Raw genomic sequence first — 13,593 nt, forward strand, 5'->3', positions numbered from 1 at the left:
TCCCCCGCTATTTGTAAGGCCTCATTGGTCAGCCACTTTGCTTTCTTGCATTTCTTTTTCATTGGGATGGTTTTCGTTGCTGTCTCCTGTATAATGTTACGAGCCTCCATCCACAGTTCTTCAGGTACTCTATCCACCAAATCTAAATACTTGAACCTGTTCTTCACTTCAACTGTGTATTCATAAGGAATTTGATTTAGATTGTATCTTAGTGGCCCAGTGGTTTTTCCTACTTTCTTCAGTTTAAGCTGGAATTTTGCTATAAGAAGCTGATGATCTGAGCCACAATCAGCTCCAGGTCTTGTTTTCGCTGAGTGTATAGAGCTTCTCCATCTTTGGCTGCAGAGAATATAATCAATCTGATTTCGATGTTGCCCATCTGGTGATGTCCATGTGTAGAGTCGTCTCTTGTGTTGTTGGAAAAGAGTGTTTGTGATGACCAGCTTGTTCTCTTGACAGAACTCTATTAGCCTTTGCCCTGCTTCATTTTGATCTCCAAGGCCAAACTTGCCAGTTGTTCCTTTTATCTCTTGACTTCCTACTTTAGCATTCCAATCCCCTATAATGAGAAGAACATCCTTCTTTGGTGTCATTTCTATAAGGTGTTGTAAGTCTTCATAGAATTGATCAATTTCGGTTTCTTCAGCACTGGTAGTTGGTGCATAAACTTGGATTACTGTGATGTTAAAAGGACTGCCTTGGATTCGTATCGAGATCATTCTATCATTTTTGAAGTTGCATCCCAGTACAGCTTTCGCCACTCTTTGTTGACTATGAGGGCCACTCCATTTCTTTTACGGGATTCCTGCCCACAGTAGTAGATATGATAGTCATCCGAACTGAATTCGCCCATTCCTGTCCATTTTAGTTCACTGATGCCTAGGATGTCAATGTTTATTCTTGCCATCTCATTTTTTACCACATCCAGCTTACCAAGGTTCATGGTTCTTACATTCCAGGTTCCTATGCAATACTTTTCTTTACAGCATTGGACTTTCCTTTCACTTCCAGGCATATCCGCAACTGAGCGTCCTTTCGGCTTTGGCCCAGCCGCTTCATCAGCTCTGGATCTACTTGTACTTGTCCTCCGCTCTTCCCCAGTAGCAAGTTGGACGCCTTCCGACCTGAGGGGCTCATCTTCCAGCGTCATATCTTTTATATGCCTGTTGTCTTTGTCCATGGAGTTTTCTTGGCAGGGATACTGGAGCGGCTTGCCAGTTCCTTCTCCAGGTGGATCACGTTTGGTCCAAACTCTCCGCTATGACCTGTCCATCTTGACCTGTCCATAGCTTGCCTGAGTAATTCAAGCCCCTTCGCCACGACAAGGCAGTGATCCATGAAGGGGACTTGGTAGTTAATGCTTAGTAAATCCGCAATTACAGTGTATATCTCCAAGAGCGAACCATTTATGTAATGACATGTAATTGCATTGTAATTAAGGTGCAATTTATCCGCCTTTGTTTACTCTGGTGAAATTAGCAGAATGGTTGAAAGGGGCTCTGCGAAGCCTGCAAATTCGAGCTATGAAAGCAACTAACAGACGAGCCTGGAGCCGAGGATTATCCAGCGTAGCAGCACTTCGTGCAGCAAGAAAGAGCAGGAAACTGCTTACTTATCCTCTGAATACAATTTTAGAAAAAATTATCCGCTACCAAAGCAGCCACTGCTCACTGCTACTTGAAAGGACACCATTCTGCATGTCTTAGCTGTGCCTAGCTAAAATGAATTAACGGATGGGCTATGTCCTGGAGCATAAAGAAATTTGGTTTCCAGGTCCAAAACAACCTACGCAGAGATTGAACAGAAAAAGTAATCATTTGATTTGGGAACTATGAAAAGATAGCAGGCCACATAGTGGCAGCAGTCACATGCTAACCCAAACCACGTGTGGTCTCCCGAGGAGGAGATTGCACCCACTCTTCTCCCTCGTCCTTTTAGTTTAGTAAGTTGAGGCAACTAAACCAAGGTTTAGTTTAGCACATTTTTCAAATCTGGGATTGTGGTTAAGATCTCTCCCCCTTATCCACAATCTGGAGTGAAGGTTTGGTTTATGATTTTTATACTGTGGTTAAGAAGGAAAATGCTAAACCATGATCCTGGGTTCAGGTGACTTAATACTGTATTCACTCGTATCTAATGAGCCATTAAATCTAATGCACACCTCAGTTTTCAGAACCTTGAAAAAAAAAAGGATTAGCTGGTGAATGTAAATGTGCCATCGAATCTAATGCGCGCCTTAATTTTCTCGATGTAATTTGGCCAAAAAAAAGGTGAGCGTTAGATTTGAGAAAATACGGTAAATCAAACCTTGGTTTAGCTGCCTTGCTGTGATAAAAAGGACCAGTAAGGAGCAAAGTGGGTACAATGCCCCTCCAGGAATGAGCACTGGATCACCATGACATGCAAACCAGACCAGTAGATAAGAGAGTGATAATTGTGTTATAAAAGTGAAACCCCCAATCGTAATTGCTAGCCGCAATTAAATTTGGAGCCTAGTTCTAACTGAGGCAATAATCTTGTGTCTAGGCTGTAGCACAGGAGTTTGGACCTCCTGGTGCTATTTGGCTACAAAGCCCATCAGTCTCAATGAGCCTTGTCAGTCCTCCCCCCAAAAAGCTCAACAACTCCAGTCAATCCTCTGACACCCACGCTGAGAGTAGATCACAGTCTCTTGGGAGTTGGATATGCTTGCAATAATGTATTTGCACATAGTAAACTAGTCCATCAGGAGCCAGTCTACAATTGACCTAATTTGATTTGGTGGATGTTTTCAAGGACATTTTGTACACATAGGAAGCTTCAAACCATCACCACTTGCAGTTGAATCTTGCTTGCTGATTTCAGCCACTGTGAGAACAGGATGCTGGACTAGATGGGCCATTGGCCTGATCCAGCAGGCTCTTCTTATGATCACTACTTGAGCCTGTTTTACTGCTGCCACTTACCTTCATCTGTTAATGACTCCATGGATTCGTTCACCCGGCTTATTTTATTCAAGGAGTCCGTTGACTGGGAGAGGAACTTCCATGAAAGTATGTTTTCATCGTTCCCAACTCTGGAGGGACACAGAGGCAAAAAAGAACAGGCCATTCAAAATTTTACCTTTGCTGGACAGCTGACTCAGGAAACCTGAGTCTCAACTGAGGAAGGCAGGGAGGGTGTTGTCAAGGAACTGCCTCCTGGCCCGGTGAGGGGAACGGAGGGTCCGTTAGCATACAGAGAGCCCCGACACTAAATGAGCAGCAGCACTTCTTCCAGCAGGGAAAGCCGCCACACCTCCAGTGGGGAGGGGAGGGAAGGAACCAGCCTGGCGGGGAGTTTAGGGATGCAACTGAGAGCCCCAGCGCCACTTCTAGCCAGGAGCCACAAACATGGAGCCTGGCAGGGAGAGGGCTTGGGGATGTTGCTGAGACCCTGAGCTCACCTCGCCCGGCTGGTCAGGAGAGAGGCACGCCATTTCCGGCACCCCAGTTGCACAGAGGGATGAAACGCAAGGAGGGTAGGAGGAGACTTGGGGTGCCAAAGTTATTATGCTGGGGGAGAAGCCGGAAGGGGCCACTCCTGGATTCTGCCAGCGACTGAGACAGACATGCTTTTTGTAGCTCTGCACTGTAAATAGTTTGCACAATAAAAGTGCAAAAGACTGTTTTGGGCTCCTGCTCTGTTACTTGTGAGGCACCATCACGCAAACCTTACAGGTGTGATATAAGATGGGGAAGGGGCAGCTGCCTGACTCTTCTCCCCTGCAACCCCCATTCCTCCAATAGCATTCCTACCTTGATCCATTGCTTGAAATCTCCAATTATTCAAACACATCAACAATTAACATCCTTCTGCCAACAGGAGACAGCATATATGCCCAGACGTGGTTATGGTATCCAAAACCAGGCACGGGGCACCTGCGATTCTGCAAACTCCCAACTCCCATCGTCCCTGACCATTCACCATGCTAGCTAGGGCTGATGAGATATGGATTCTAGTAAACCCTGGAGGAGGAGCACAGGTTCCCCATCCATACTTTAAATCATCTCACCATACGAAGGTGTGAATCTCCACTCAACACACAAGGTTGTCTTAGAAGGGTGAGGAACCTTTTTGGCTTGGTGGGCTGGATTGTTATCTGTCCCCATCCTCATGGGCCAACTTGGACAGGTGGGCAGGGGAAACCTCCTGTTAATCACCTGACATTATGACACCCAGTGACTGATAGCTGGGTTGTCCTACCCATCTGTCAAAGTCCTTTGCACAATGTTTGGGACCAGCAGCAGTAGAGGCTTTCTGCATGGGCCAGCTGTGCAACGAGAGTTCCCCCATGGGCGATTATTTTTGTGTAGTCAATCCAGCATATAATGGGACACAGAGACATATAACAGCAGGTAGACAGGGTTGGGCAGAAACAGCCGGAGTGGAAACCGTGCTGAGCCAAATATGGCCCATAGCCTGTAGCTTCTCCACCCCAAAGTGAAACCACGTACAGGAGTAAAACTACTGATTCATCTAGGCAGTCGCTCTCTGATTTGCATCAGTTCTCCAGAGTTTCAAGGCAGGGTTCTCTTGCAGCCCTGCCACTTAAAATCCTTCCAATTGCAAAATAATAATAACCAGGAACTAAGCCTGGGATTTTCTTCACAGGCTCTTCCTTTGAGTTCTGCCTCTATTCACTGTTGAGAACCATGCACTTATTAGCGCCAAATGTACCTGCCCAAAAAGAATGACCCTTACCCAGCAATGTTCTGGATGGAGACACTTTTCGAAAGGGAAGGGTTATGCTGGGATCGCCTGCTATTGAACATGGAGGTCACAGTGTTCTCATCAGGGGCTAGAATCGCAGATCGAGGTCTCTCCTTTGGCTGAGAGGCTGCAAAGGGGGAAATATTGTCATCACCTCTTTAGTTACAGTCAACAGGCCACCCTAACGTTTTGTGATAATTTTATAACAAATGACAATAACGTGAGTAAAAATACACATCAGTACAAATGAAAGACACAGATTTAAACAAAACACACACGGCAATCACGAGTGGTATAAGAAGAACAGACATAACTACAAAGCTTTGGAGCTGCATTTTCAGCACACCGTTCAGAATTCATGCACCACCAAGGTAAGAAAAAAAAATTGTTGGAAAAGTCCTACTCAGAGTAGACCAGCTGAAATCAATGAGCCTATGTTAGTAATGTGACCAGCACTGGCTACAACCTTATATTCTGCTCATGATCTTAAAGCACATACAACCACTTCTATGTCATAATTACAAAAAAGAAAAGAAACCCTGGTTTGAGGTGATGCAGTGAAAAGTAAAGAAGGAAGGAAAAAGGCTACTCACGCTTATTTCTCATAATTACTGTAGGTAACGAGGAAGTATCATTGACTAGAAGGCCTCCTCCTTTCTGGAGATGGAAAAAAGATAAAGAGACAAATGAATTGCTACTCTGCATTAGAAACAATTTATTGAAGGAGCTTGAAACATACATAGGCACCTCCACATATACCCTTAAAATGTGACACAGCCAGCCTGTTAGTATTCTGAAGACCTTTGTTTCATTCCAGCAGGAAATCTGCTTTTATAGGTTAAGTGGATTTTTACTCTTTTGTACTGTACTTTTGAAAATTGCTTGAGAGGCCTCTGTAGTTAAGCGGTATATAAATTAACAGAATAAATATGTCCAACCATGGTTTGCTTTGTTCAAGCTAACCATGATGATGAACTGAAGTTTGTTCTCACATATGCAAGAACCAGGGCTAGAAATCAATGTATGAACTGCCCCCAGTATGAACTGATGCAGACCCTGCAATCCTGTAATCCTCCATGTGCCCAGTCTATGGGAGGTCTGGAGAGCAGCAAAAGAAGAACAGGCATTTTCAATGGTGGCTCCCTGCTTGTGGAATGCTACCCCAGAGAGGCTCGCCTGGTGCTATCATTACATATTGTGGTTTTAACTTTCTGCATGTCTTAAATTATGGTTGTAAACCTCTTAGGGATTTGTAATCCACTTTGTAAAAAATAACCAAACAACCCTCAAAGTGGTTTACAATCAAGTACATAAAATTATATCTACCTGTCTTTAGGTGACAGGCAAATACAATTTCTCCTAGACCTCTGACTTTTAATTATCTGCTGTCTTGTTCAGGGAATGCAATGTTTAAGTCCTGGCTTTTCAAAATGGGAATGAGCTTTATATTTTTCTCTGTTTAAACTGGTTTTAATGTATGTTTGTTTATTCTTGTAGGTCACTTTGAGTTCCGCAGTAGAAAAAAAATACTGAATAAACAAACATTTAAAAACAGCAGAAGACGTGAAATTTTTCAAGGCAGAGAAAACCTGCTCTTCTGAAAAGCAGAAGTCTATACTCCAGACATCCTGGTCGTATTACTACCATACGATTTCTAGGCACAAACAGAAATTTTTGGATAATTATCTTTTTTTAAAAAAAACAAGACGATTCTTACCTTCATTTTGACTTTGGCACAAGCAACCACACTCTCCTTGCAGTTTTTATGGACCAGGACACCACAACCTGTATAAAAGAAAGGACAGCGGCACATGTCGATATTTGCCCAGTTTCTTGTGATGGTCTTCAGAGTTTAACAATTCGGACCTCCTTAGGTGTCCAGCAGCCATCAGGACAGCTAAAATTTGCTTTCTTTCGTGTTAATTATTTATGCCACCAAATCTTCCAACTTTAAAATGCAGAAGAATGGGGAAATATCAAGTTCAGCGGGAAATGAGATGTAAAAGAAAGCCAAAGGACAAACATCAAAGTAAATGGAGACCTTCTCCATTCCCTTACTACTCAGATTTCCAGTAAAGGAACCCTTTGCGATCTGCAAGTACCCAAAACTCACTTCCCATTCCTTCCTCTACAGAACTCACAAGGAGCACTGGTCTTGCTATACACATGTCCTATGCCATCACACCTGGGCCATCCTAGAGAATTCATGATAAAGCAGCTACAGCCAATCTGGAGCTGTTATCTGTCCAAAACTAGCTGCCTAACTAAGCTATATTTTTCCATTTCTGCTCTGAGCTTCTTGGGGGGGGGGGGGAATGTTATGTATTGTCACAGAACATCAGAATAAGTTGTCAACTCTTCCCATCACAAGCCCTACGGCGCTACGTTATGCATACAACACTTTGGGGGTGGGTGCAAAGAAAGCCGAGCTACTTTCGTTTCTCATAATCCTCGTCATCGCCACAGTCAATACCGGTTGGGCAACAGAAAAATGTCTCATCGGTTAACCTTTGCATTTTCACCTGAGTAAATAGCAACAAACCAGCAACTTCAGGTTCTCAGACAAGGAAATGCCCCGTGGAGATAACGTGGCTCAGTTTTGACATTGTACATGTTAGGCGATTATGCAAAGGAAAATACTGAATTGCGTCACAACCTGTGACTCAGGTATAGATCCCCCAACCCAATGCCCGTTTAACAGATAGCTTTGTTTTATGTATTTATTTTGCTCAAAAGCCTCACTTGAACCCAAACTCATTTTGATTAAGGGCTCACATGCTGACTTTAAAAGCCCTGACACAAGGGTCAGAATTCTTAGGTTTTAAAACGGGACTATACAAGGAATATTCTATTCCCCTTCTGAACACCTCCTCCCCCAGGAAACTAACTTGTTAGATGTAATGCCATCATTTTCTATCTGGAAATAATTCTGACCTGATTTTGGTGCTATGTTTCCTGGAATGAAAGGAGGAGGGGATTTGTCTCAGGCTACTTCCATACACAATGACTTACAGTTCAGTATTCACCCGCATCACTAAACAGAATTTTACATTCTGAAAGGCATCACTTTTTGCCTGGTCATGTAAACGAACTACTAAGCATATAAACCGAAGACCAGAACTACTACCAGTAGATGTGTGAGAAGTGATTGAAAATGAACGCATTGCAGTCACGAAGGTCATTAGCAGGGGTATGCAAAATCAGAACAGGAAAGCAAGGATTTTAATGAATACTTCCTTATGAAAATGGTCCTGACTGCAAAACCGATTTTCATTTTTTACGATAATGTCATACACCAAGGGCAAAGAGTTTCAGCCCTCCTGATACAAAATCATTCAAACACCTCCTGATTTCAACTTCTGGGGAGAAACACACCAGGACTCTAACAAAGAACAGCACCCCCATTTTTATATCCACAACAACCTTGCAAGCTAAGACTGACTCAAGGTCATCCATTCATTTGAACCCAGATTTCCCTGGTCTAAGTCCAACACTCTCCAACTCCGCCACAGCACAATGGATTTTTTTTGTTTGTCCTTGTTTCTTTGCTACTATTTAGTTTGTACAACACTTAGCACTGGTTGAAGAATGGATTCAAATCTCCCAAATCATCCATGGAGCTCAATAGGTCACCTTGCGGCCAGTCAGAACTCTCACTCTAACCTACATCACAAGGTTGTTGGGAGGATAACACGTAAAGGCAATATATAAAATAAATAAGTTTGGCTTGTTCCGGGTGTTCAAATTGGCCTTATTGTCAGAACCAATTTGGAGTCTATTAAACTGCTCTCTGGAAACAAAATGGCAGCCACTTTTGTTAATTTCACAATCACCCATCTACATTTTGATTGGAAAATAATGCTCCACACGTCTGTCCGCAACAGAACACAGGGCAGAAAAAAATGCCACTCACTTGCACAGGCAAAGGAATCCTTGTTAAAAGGCTTCAAACAGTGGCAACAATGGATAGGCCCCACCGTCGGGGTGGCACTGAAGAGATGCCCGTTTATCATCTTCTTGTCCTTTTCCTTGGAGTCTTTGTCCTTCTCTTTTGTTTTCTCCTTATCTTTCTCTTTTTCCTAAAAGAAAGAAAGGAAAGAAATGTGTGAGGATGGGAAACCCCAAAGAGAATGAGCTCTTTGTTATTTTTTTGTGGAAGACACTTTTCACCTGAGGGAAAACATATTTGGGAGCCATATCACTGGACAACACAGATATTCTCACCTCCCATTCTGTCTCACACCAAGCTCAGTTGTGAGTCATTGGCTGTGGACACTCAGAATGAGGCACATCTGAATCAGACGCATGACCGAGGCCGTAAGTATTTACCTTTGCAAGTGCCTGTGGACATTCACTCCTGTAAGATTTTTTACTATTTCACTTTTATTAATTTATGAATCACCTTTCTTTGCATGTGTCAAGGCAATTTACAAACATATCATAAAAACAGTTGAACTAGGTGGTGGTGGTTTATAAGTACAAAAAAAAAAACAAGCTAGGTTTAAAAGCAACACAAAGCAAACATCTACGGGAGAGATATTTTCATCTAGCTGGAAAAGCCTGTTGAAAGAAAAATGTGTGTGTGTAAAATTAAATTTTTCAAACATTTTCACAATAACCTTCAAATCAAACAATTACATTATTTCATGAGTTGACTTTCCACTCTCACCTCCACTGTGCTTTTGTTCAAACCTTTTCTACTGCATTTAATCTTTATCTACAACCAAAAATTCCTCTATTATGATTATCTTTTTGTTTTTCTTCTACTGCTTTTATCTCGAATCCCGCTCATGATTTCATTTGACTCTAATGCTTTTTTAAGTAGTCCACAAAAGACTTCCATTCCAAAGAAAAAACTGTATTTAATTGCTTCTGGAAAGCACAAATTGTGGGTGCCTATCACAGTGATAGCCACCAACTTGGATGGTTTTGTTTTTTGTTTTAATTAGATAAATTAACGCAGGATAAGGCTATCAGTGGCTGTTTAGCCATGAGGGCAATGGTCTACCTCCACAGTCAGAGGCAAGGCATTATGACTCTGAATACCTGTTGCTGACCATAAAAAGTGGAGAGAGTACTACCGGACTCAAGTCCTTCTTCTGAGGTTTCCATGGATATCCAATTGGTCAATGTAAGGGACACGGGTGGCGCTGTGGTCTAAACCACAGAGCCTAGGGCTTGCCGATCAGAAGGTCGGTGGTTCAAATCCCCGCGACGGGGTGAGCTCCCGTTGTTCGGTCCCTGCTCCTGCCCACCTAGCAGTTTGAAAGCACGTCAAGCGCAAGTAGATAAATAAGTACCGCTCCGGCGGGAAGGTAAACGGCGTTTCCGTGCGCTGCTCTGGTTCACCAGAAATGGCTTAGTCATGCTGGCCACATGACCCGGAAGCTGTCTGCGGACAAACGCCGGCTCCCTCGGCCTATAGAGTGAGATGAGTGCCACAACCCCAGAGTCGTCCACAACTGGACCTAATGGTCAGGGGTACCTTTACCTTTAAGAACAGGATGCTGGAATAGATGGGCCCAATTTGGTCTGATTCAGCAGACTCTTTATTATGTTCTTATGACTAATGAACTCGTTCATATTTAGTTTGAATCGGCAGATATTTATGGCACTTGTCAAGCCACGAACCTCAAATAGTATTTGGAAGGGCAGAAGATGATTTGCAAGTCTGTTTAATTCCATCTGTTCCAAGCAGCTGCCCAAGCAGCAGCGACACAGTTAACTGCAGGAGGGAAGCTGAAAGGGTTGGCAGCAATAGTGGAATTGAGACAAAAATTATGGCAAGCCCTGCAGTCTTCAGGAGGAAAAGCTCTGCGCCCCCTGGATGACACATGCAAATCTTGGTAACATGCTACGTAATTCTGCATCTCCGTGTCTCTCTGAATTCAGTCCTAAGTGTCTCTGGAAGCACAGCGCATACCTACAATTCTGACTGCAACCCCTGAGGGAAGTCTTATCAGCCCCATTTCAAGCACTACATTCCAAAGCGAGAATGCAAAGTTAGTTATACTGCTGTAGCAACTAGCAATCCTTCTTTCAACCAGGCCCTGTCTGAAGCATCAATCCTTCTAAACACTCTTCCTTGGAAGTAAGCACCACTGAATTTTGTGAGACTTACTTTCAAGTAAACATGAACAGGGCCGGGCTGCTTGTCTGCTGTGGCTTCCATACGTGTTTTATCCTGAGCCGTGCCAATCTAAGTTTGCTACCCTGATTCCAAGGATGCAATGGATTGGGAGAGTAGTGGAGGCTACTAAGCAAAGATGCTTTGACTGTGGCCTTAAACCTGGGATATCCTGCTTAATGCCACCAGATGTTGCTAGACTGCAACTCCCACCACCCCTGGCCATTAGATAATTAATTAATTGATTAATATTAATTAATAATTTATTGTTTATACCCCACCCATCTGGCTGGGTTTCCCTAGCCTCTCTGGGCGGCTCCCAACAGAATATTAAAAACACGATAAATCATTAAACATTAAAAAGGTTCCCTAAATTAAACCATGCTGACTGGCTGATGGGAGTCTGTCAGTATCCAGACTGCACTATGTTGGCTACCCTCGCCAAACACATTGCCAAGAATTGCTGAAAACTACACTCACTGTCAAGCCGGTTTCAATTCAAAACTTACTTCTTTTCTGAAACCACGGAAGCTTTCGTTACTATTGAACTCCTATCAGTGATACAAATCGTGAATTTTAATCTGGGAGAGACATTGCTGGGTGAAGAACGTAGCTCCCCCCCCAATAAATCACTGGAACAAAGAACAACAACACTGGGCATTGCTGCTTTAAAATATTCGGTAGCATCTGGAACATTGAGGACTAGGAATTTACAACACTGCCATTCTCAGGATTCAAATGAGATCCTTCAGTCTGCAAAAACAAGTTGGAGCAAAAGGAAACACACTTTCACCCCCCAAGTAACAGTGATGAGGAAGAAATTTTGCATCTGCCTTTTGCACAACATGTGTCCCTGCCCCTCCAACATGATCTGCACACAGCGTTTGAGGAACTTTAATCTCACTCTCAAGAAGCCCTTCTGCCATTTTAACCCCTTTGTTTGTTTGTTACACAAGAAAATCTTGAATAAAAACTAATTTTACAAACAGCCCTTCTGCCTCACTGTGTTGAACATGCATCTGTGCTGAACCACGTCATATTTCAGGTGGGGTCTCAAAGGATTCAACTCTCTCTCTCTCTCTCATGCACTCATAACCCCAAAAACCTACACATAAAAGGCTAGGCTGAAATCCTTGTCTCTGACATTAAAGTTTTCTATGTAAAGGAAATGCTTTTTATAAGGAGAGGTATTCTGTCACGCAGGGCCCCACCTGACTGAAATGGTACAACCCAGATGGAGGTTTATCACCTCAGTGAGAACTAGACCCAAGAATGCTGGAAGGAAGTTGCTTGGTGCGGTGGTGGCTAACATCGTGAAAGGGGATGCGTCCACTTTAAAATAAATTTACAAAATTACCTTAGTCATGAACTTACTACCGGTAAGTGGCCTGACGACACACACTTCTCTTATCTTCAATGCTTCCTGAACAAAGCAAGCTTGGGCCAGATTAAGCATATAGCCATTTGAGAGGCAATATCTTTATGAATGCCAGTTGTTGAGAATCACAAGCAGGGAGAGTCATGCTGTAGTAGTCAGGTTCTGATTGTGAGCTTCCTATAGGTATCTGGTTGTCCACTGTGAGGACAGAATGTAGGCTAGATGGATGGGCCATTGGCCTGATCCAACAGGGCAATTCTTATGCATTTTAGGAGGTTATCTGGAAAATCCAGAAGGGCCATGATATAGCTCCTAGAGTGTTGGCTGAGACCAGTTTTGTAAGAACATACAAGAATGGTTCTTAAATAGTGTCACTGGTTAGCTGCCTGTTTGCTGGTTTAGGACCCAGGTTACCTAAGGACTGTCATCTATGCCTAAATGAACCTTCCCAAGTATTGAGATTATCTTCGGAGGCCCCTGTCCGTTTGAGGTGACATGAGTTGAGACTGAAGAAAGGGCCTTTTCGGTGGTGGCACTACAGTCATGGAACCCTCCCCACAGAGAGACATGCCTGGTAATGAATCCATGCCAAGGTTTCTCAATGTTCCACAGCTTTTAAGTGTTAATGGCTGCTGATCCCTACTGTGTCCTCAAAACAAGCCTGAGAAGTAGTTTGTGCTGGACACTGGGAGTTTCAGCTGAAGGTCTTCCGGTGAGTTTCACGGCTGAGTAGCAATCTGGACCCAGAACTGCCTCGTTCCCCAGCTTTGTGCCACATTGGCTCCATATATTTAACTGCGAAGAACTATTCTATTCTATACTTGTAAGACGCCTAATTGAAATGACGGGTGCGATGTCAAATTTTTACAAAAAGCAAACAAACAAGAAAGTGTAAATAACACCAACTTATTGAAGGCAGCTGTTGCAAGGATTACTCAGTTAATATGTTTTGAGATGCTTTGAACGCTCTGAAAAGACTGTGTAAACACTAAGTAGCATTATTGCTTAATCCCGTCTTCTCCTTTTGACATCAAAGAGCACGGATAACTCAAAGAGGCTAACAAGACGCCTACACGCGCAGCATGAATTCTAAATTTTCTTCTCAACACCTATGGCTCAAGAAGGCTTCTGTGTGAGTCAACAATCTCTCACTTCCAGGACTTTAAGCATCCATTTGTCCATTAAAAATGTACCTTTTACCTGAGCGCTTTGCTTCTCAGCCAGCAGGACCAAAGCAAGCACCAAAATTCTGAATTCCCCAACAAACATAGCCCTTGTTTTTAAGGGATTGTATGACTTTTGTTTGGTTTAGGACCAGCCTCACTCCAATACAATGGTACCTCAGGTTACATATGCT

The 13,593-nt window shown here is 43.2% G+C and overlaps 1 protein-coding gene across 6 annotated transcripts in view; it reads right to left on the reverse strand.

Annotated features, from left to right (window-relative positions):
• Nucleotides 1–13,593, reverse strand: part of AKAP13 (A-kinase anchoring protein 13) — a 117,628-nt gene that overhangs the window by 22,165 nt on the left and 81,870 nt on the right. For all 6 annotated transcript variants that reach the window (XM_033166804.1, XM_033166803.1, XM_033166806.1 and 3 more), the window contains 5 exons: nt 8,645–8,810; nt 6,449–6,516; nt 5,325–5,388; nt 4,723–4,858; nt 2,946–3,055 (listed from right to left, as the gene is read on the reverse strand). In XM_033166804.1, coding sequence (XP_033022695.1) covers nt 2,946–3,055; nt 4,723–4,858; nt 5,325–5,388; nt 6,449–6,516; nt 8,645–8,810 — 544 coding nt within the window. The remainder of the gene's footprint in view (nt 1–2,945; nt 3,056–4,722; nt 4,859–5,324; nt 5,389–6,448; nt 6,517–8,644; nt 8,811–13,593) is intronic.

This window comes from Lacerta agilis, chromosome 13 (genome assembly GCF_009819535.1).
Source record: "Lacerta agilis isolate rLacAgi1 chromosome 13, rLacAgi1.pri, whole genome shotgun sequence".
NCBI classification, from domain to species: Eukaryota; Metazoa; Chordata; class Lepidosauria; order Squamata; family Lacertidae; genus Lacerta; species Lacerta agilis.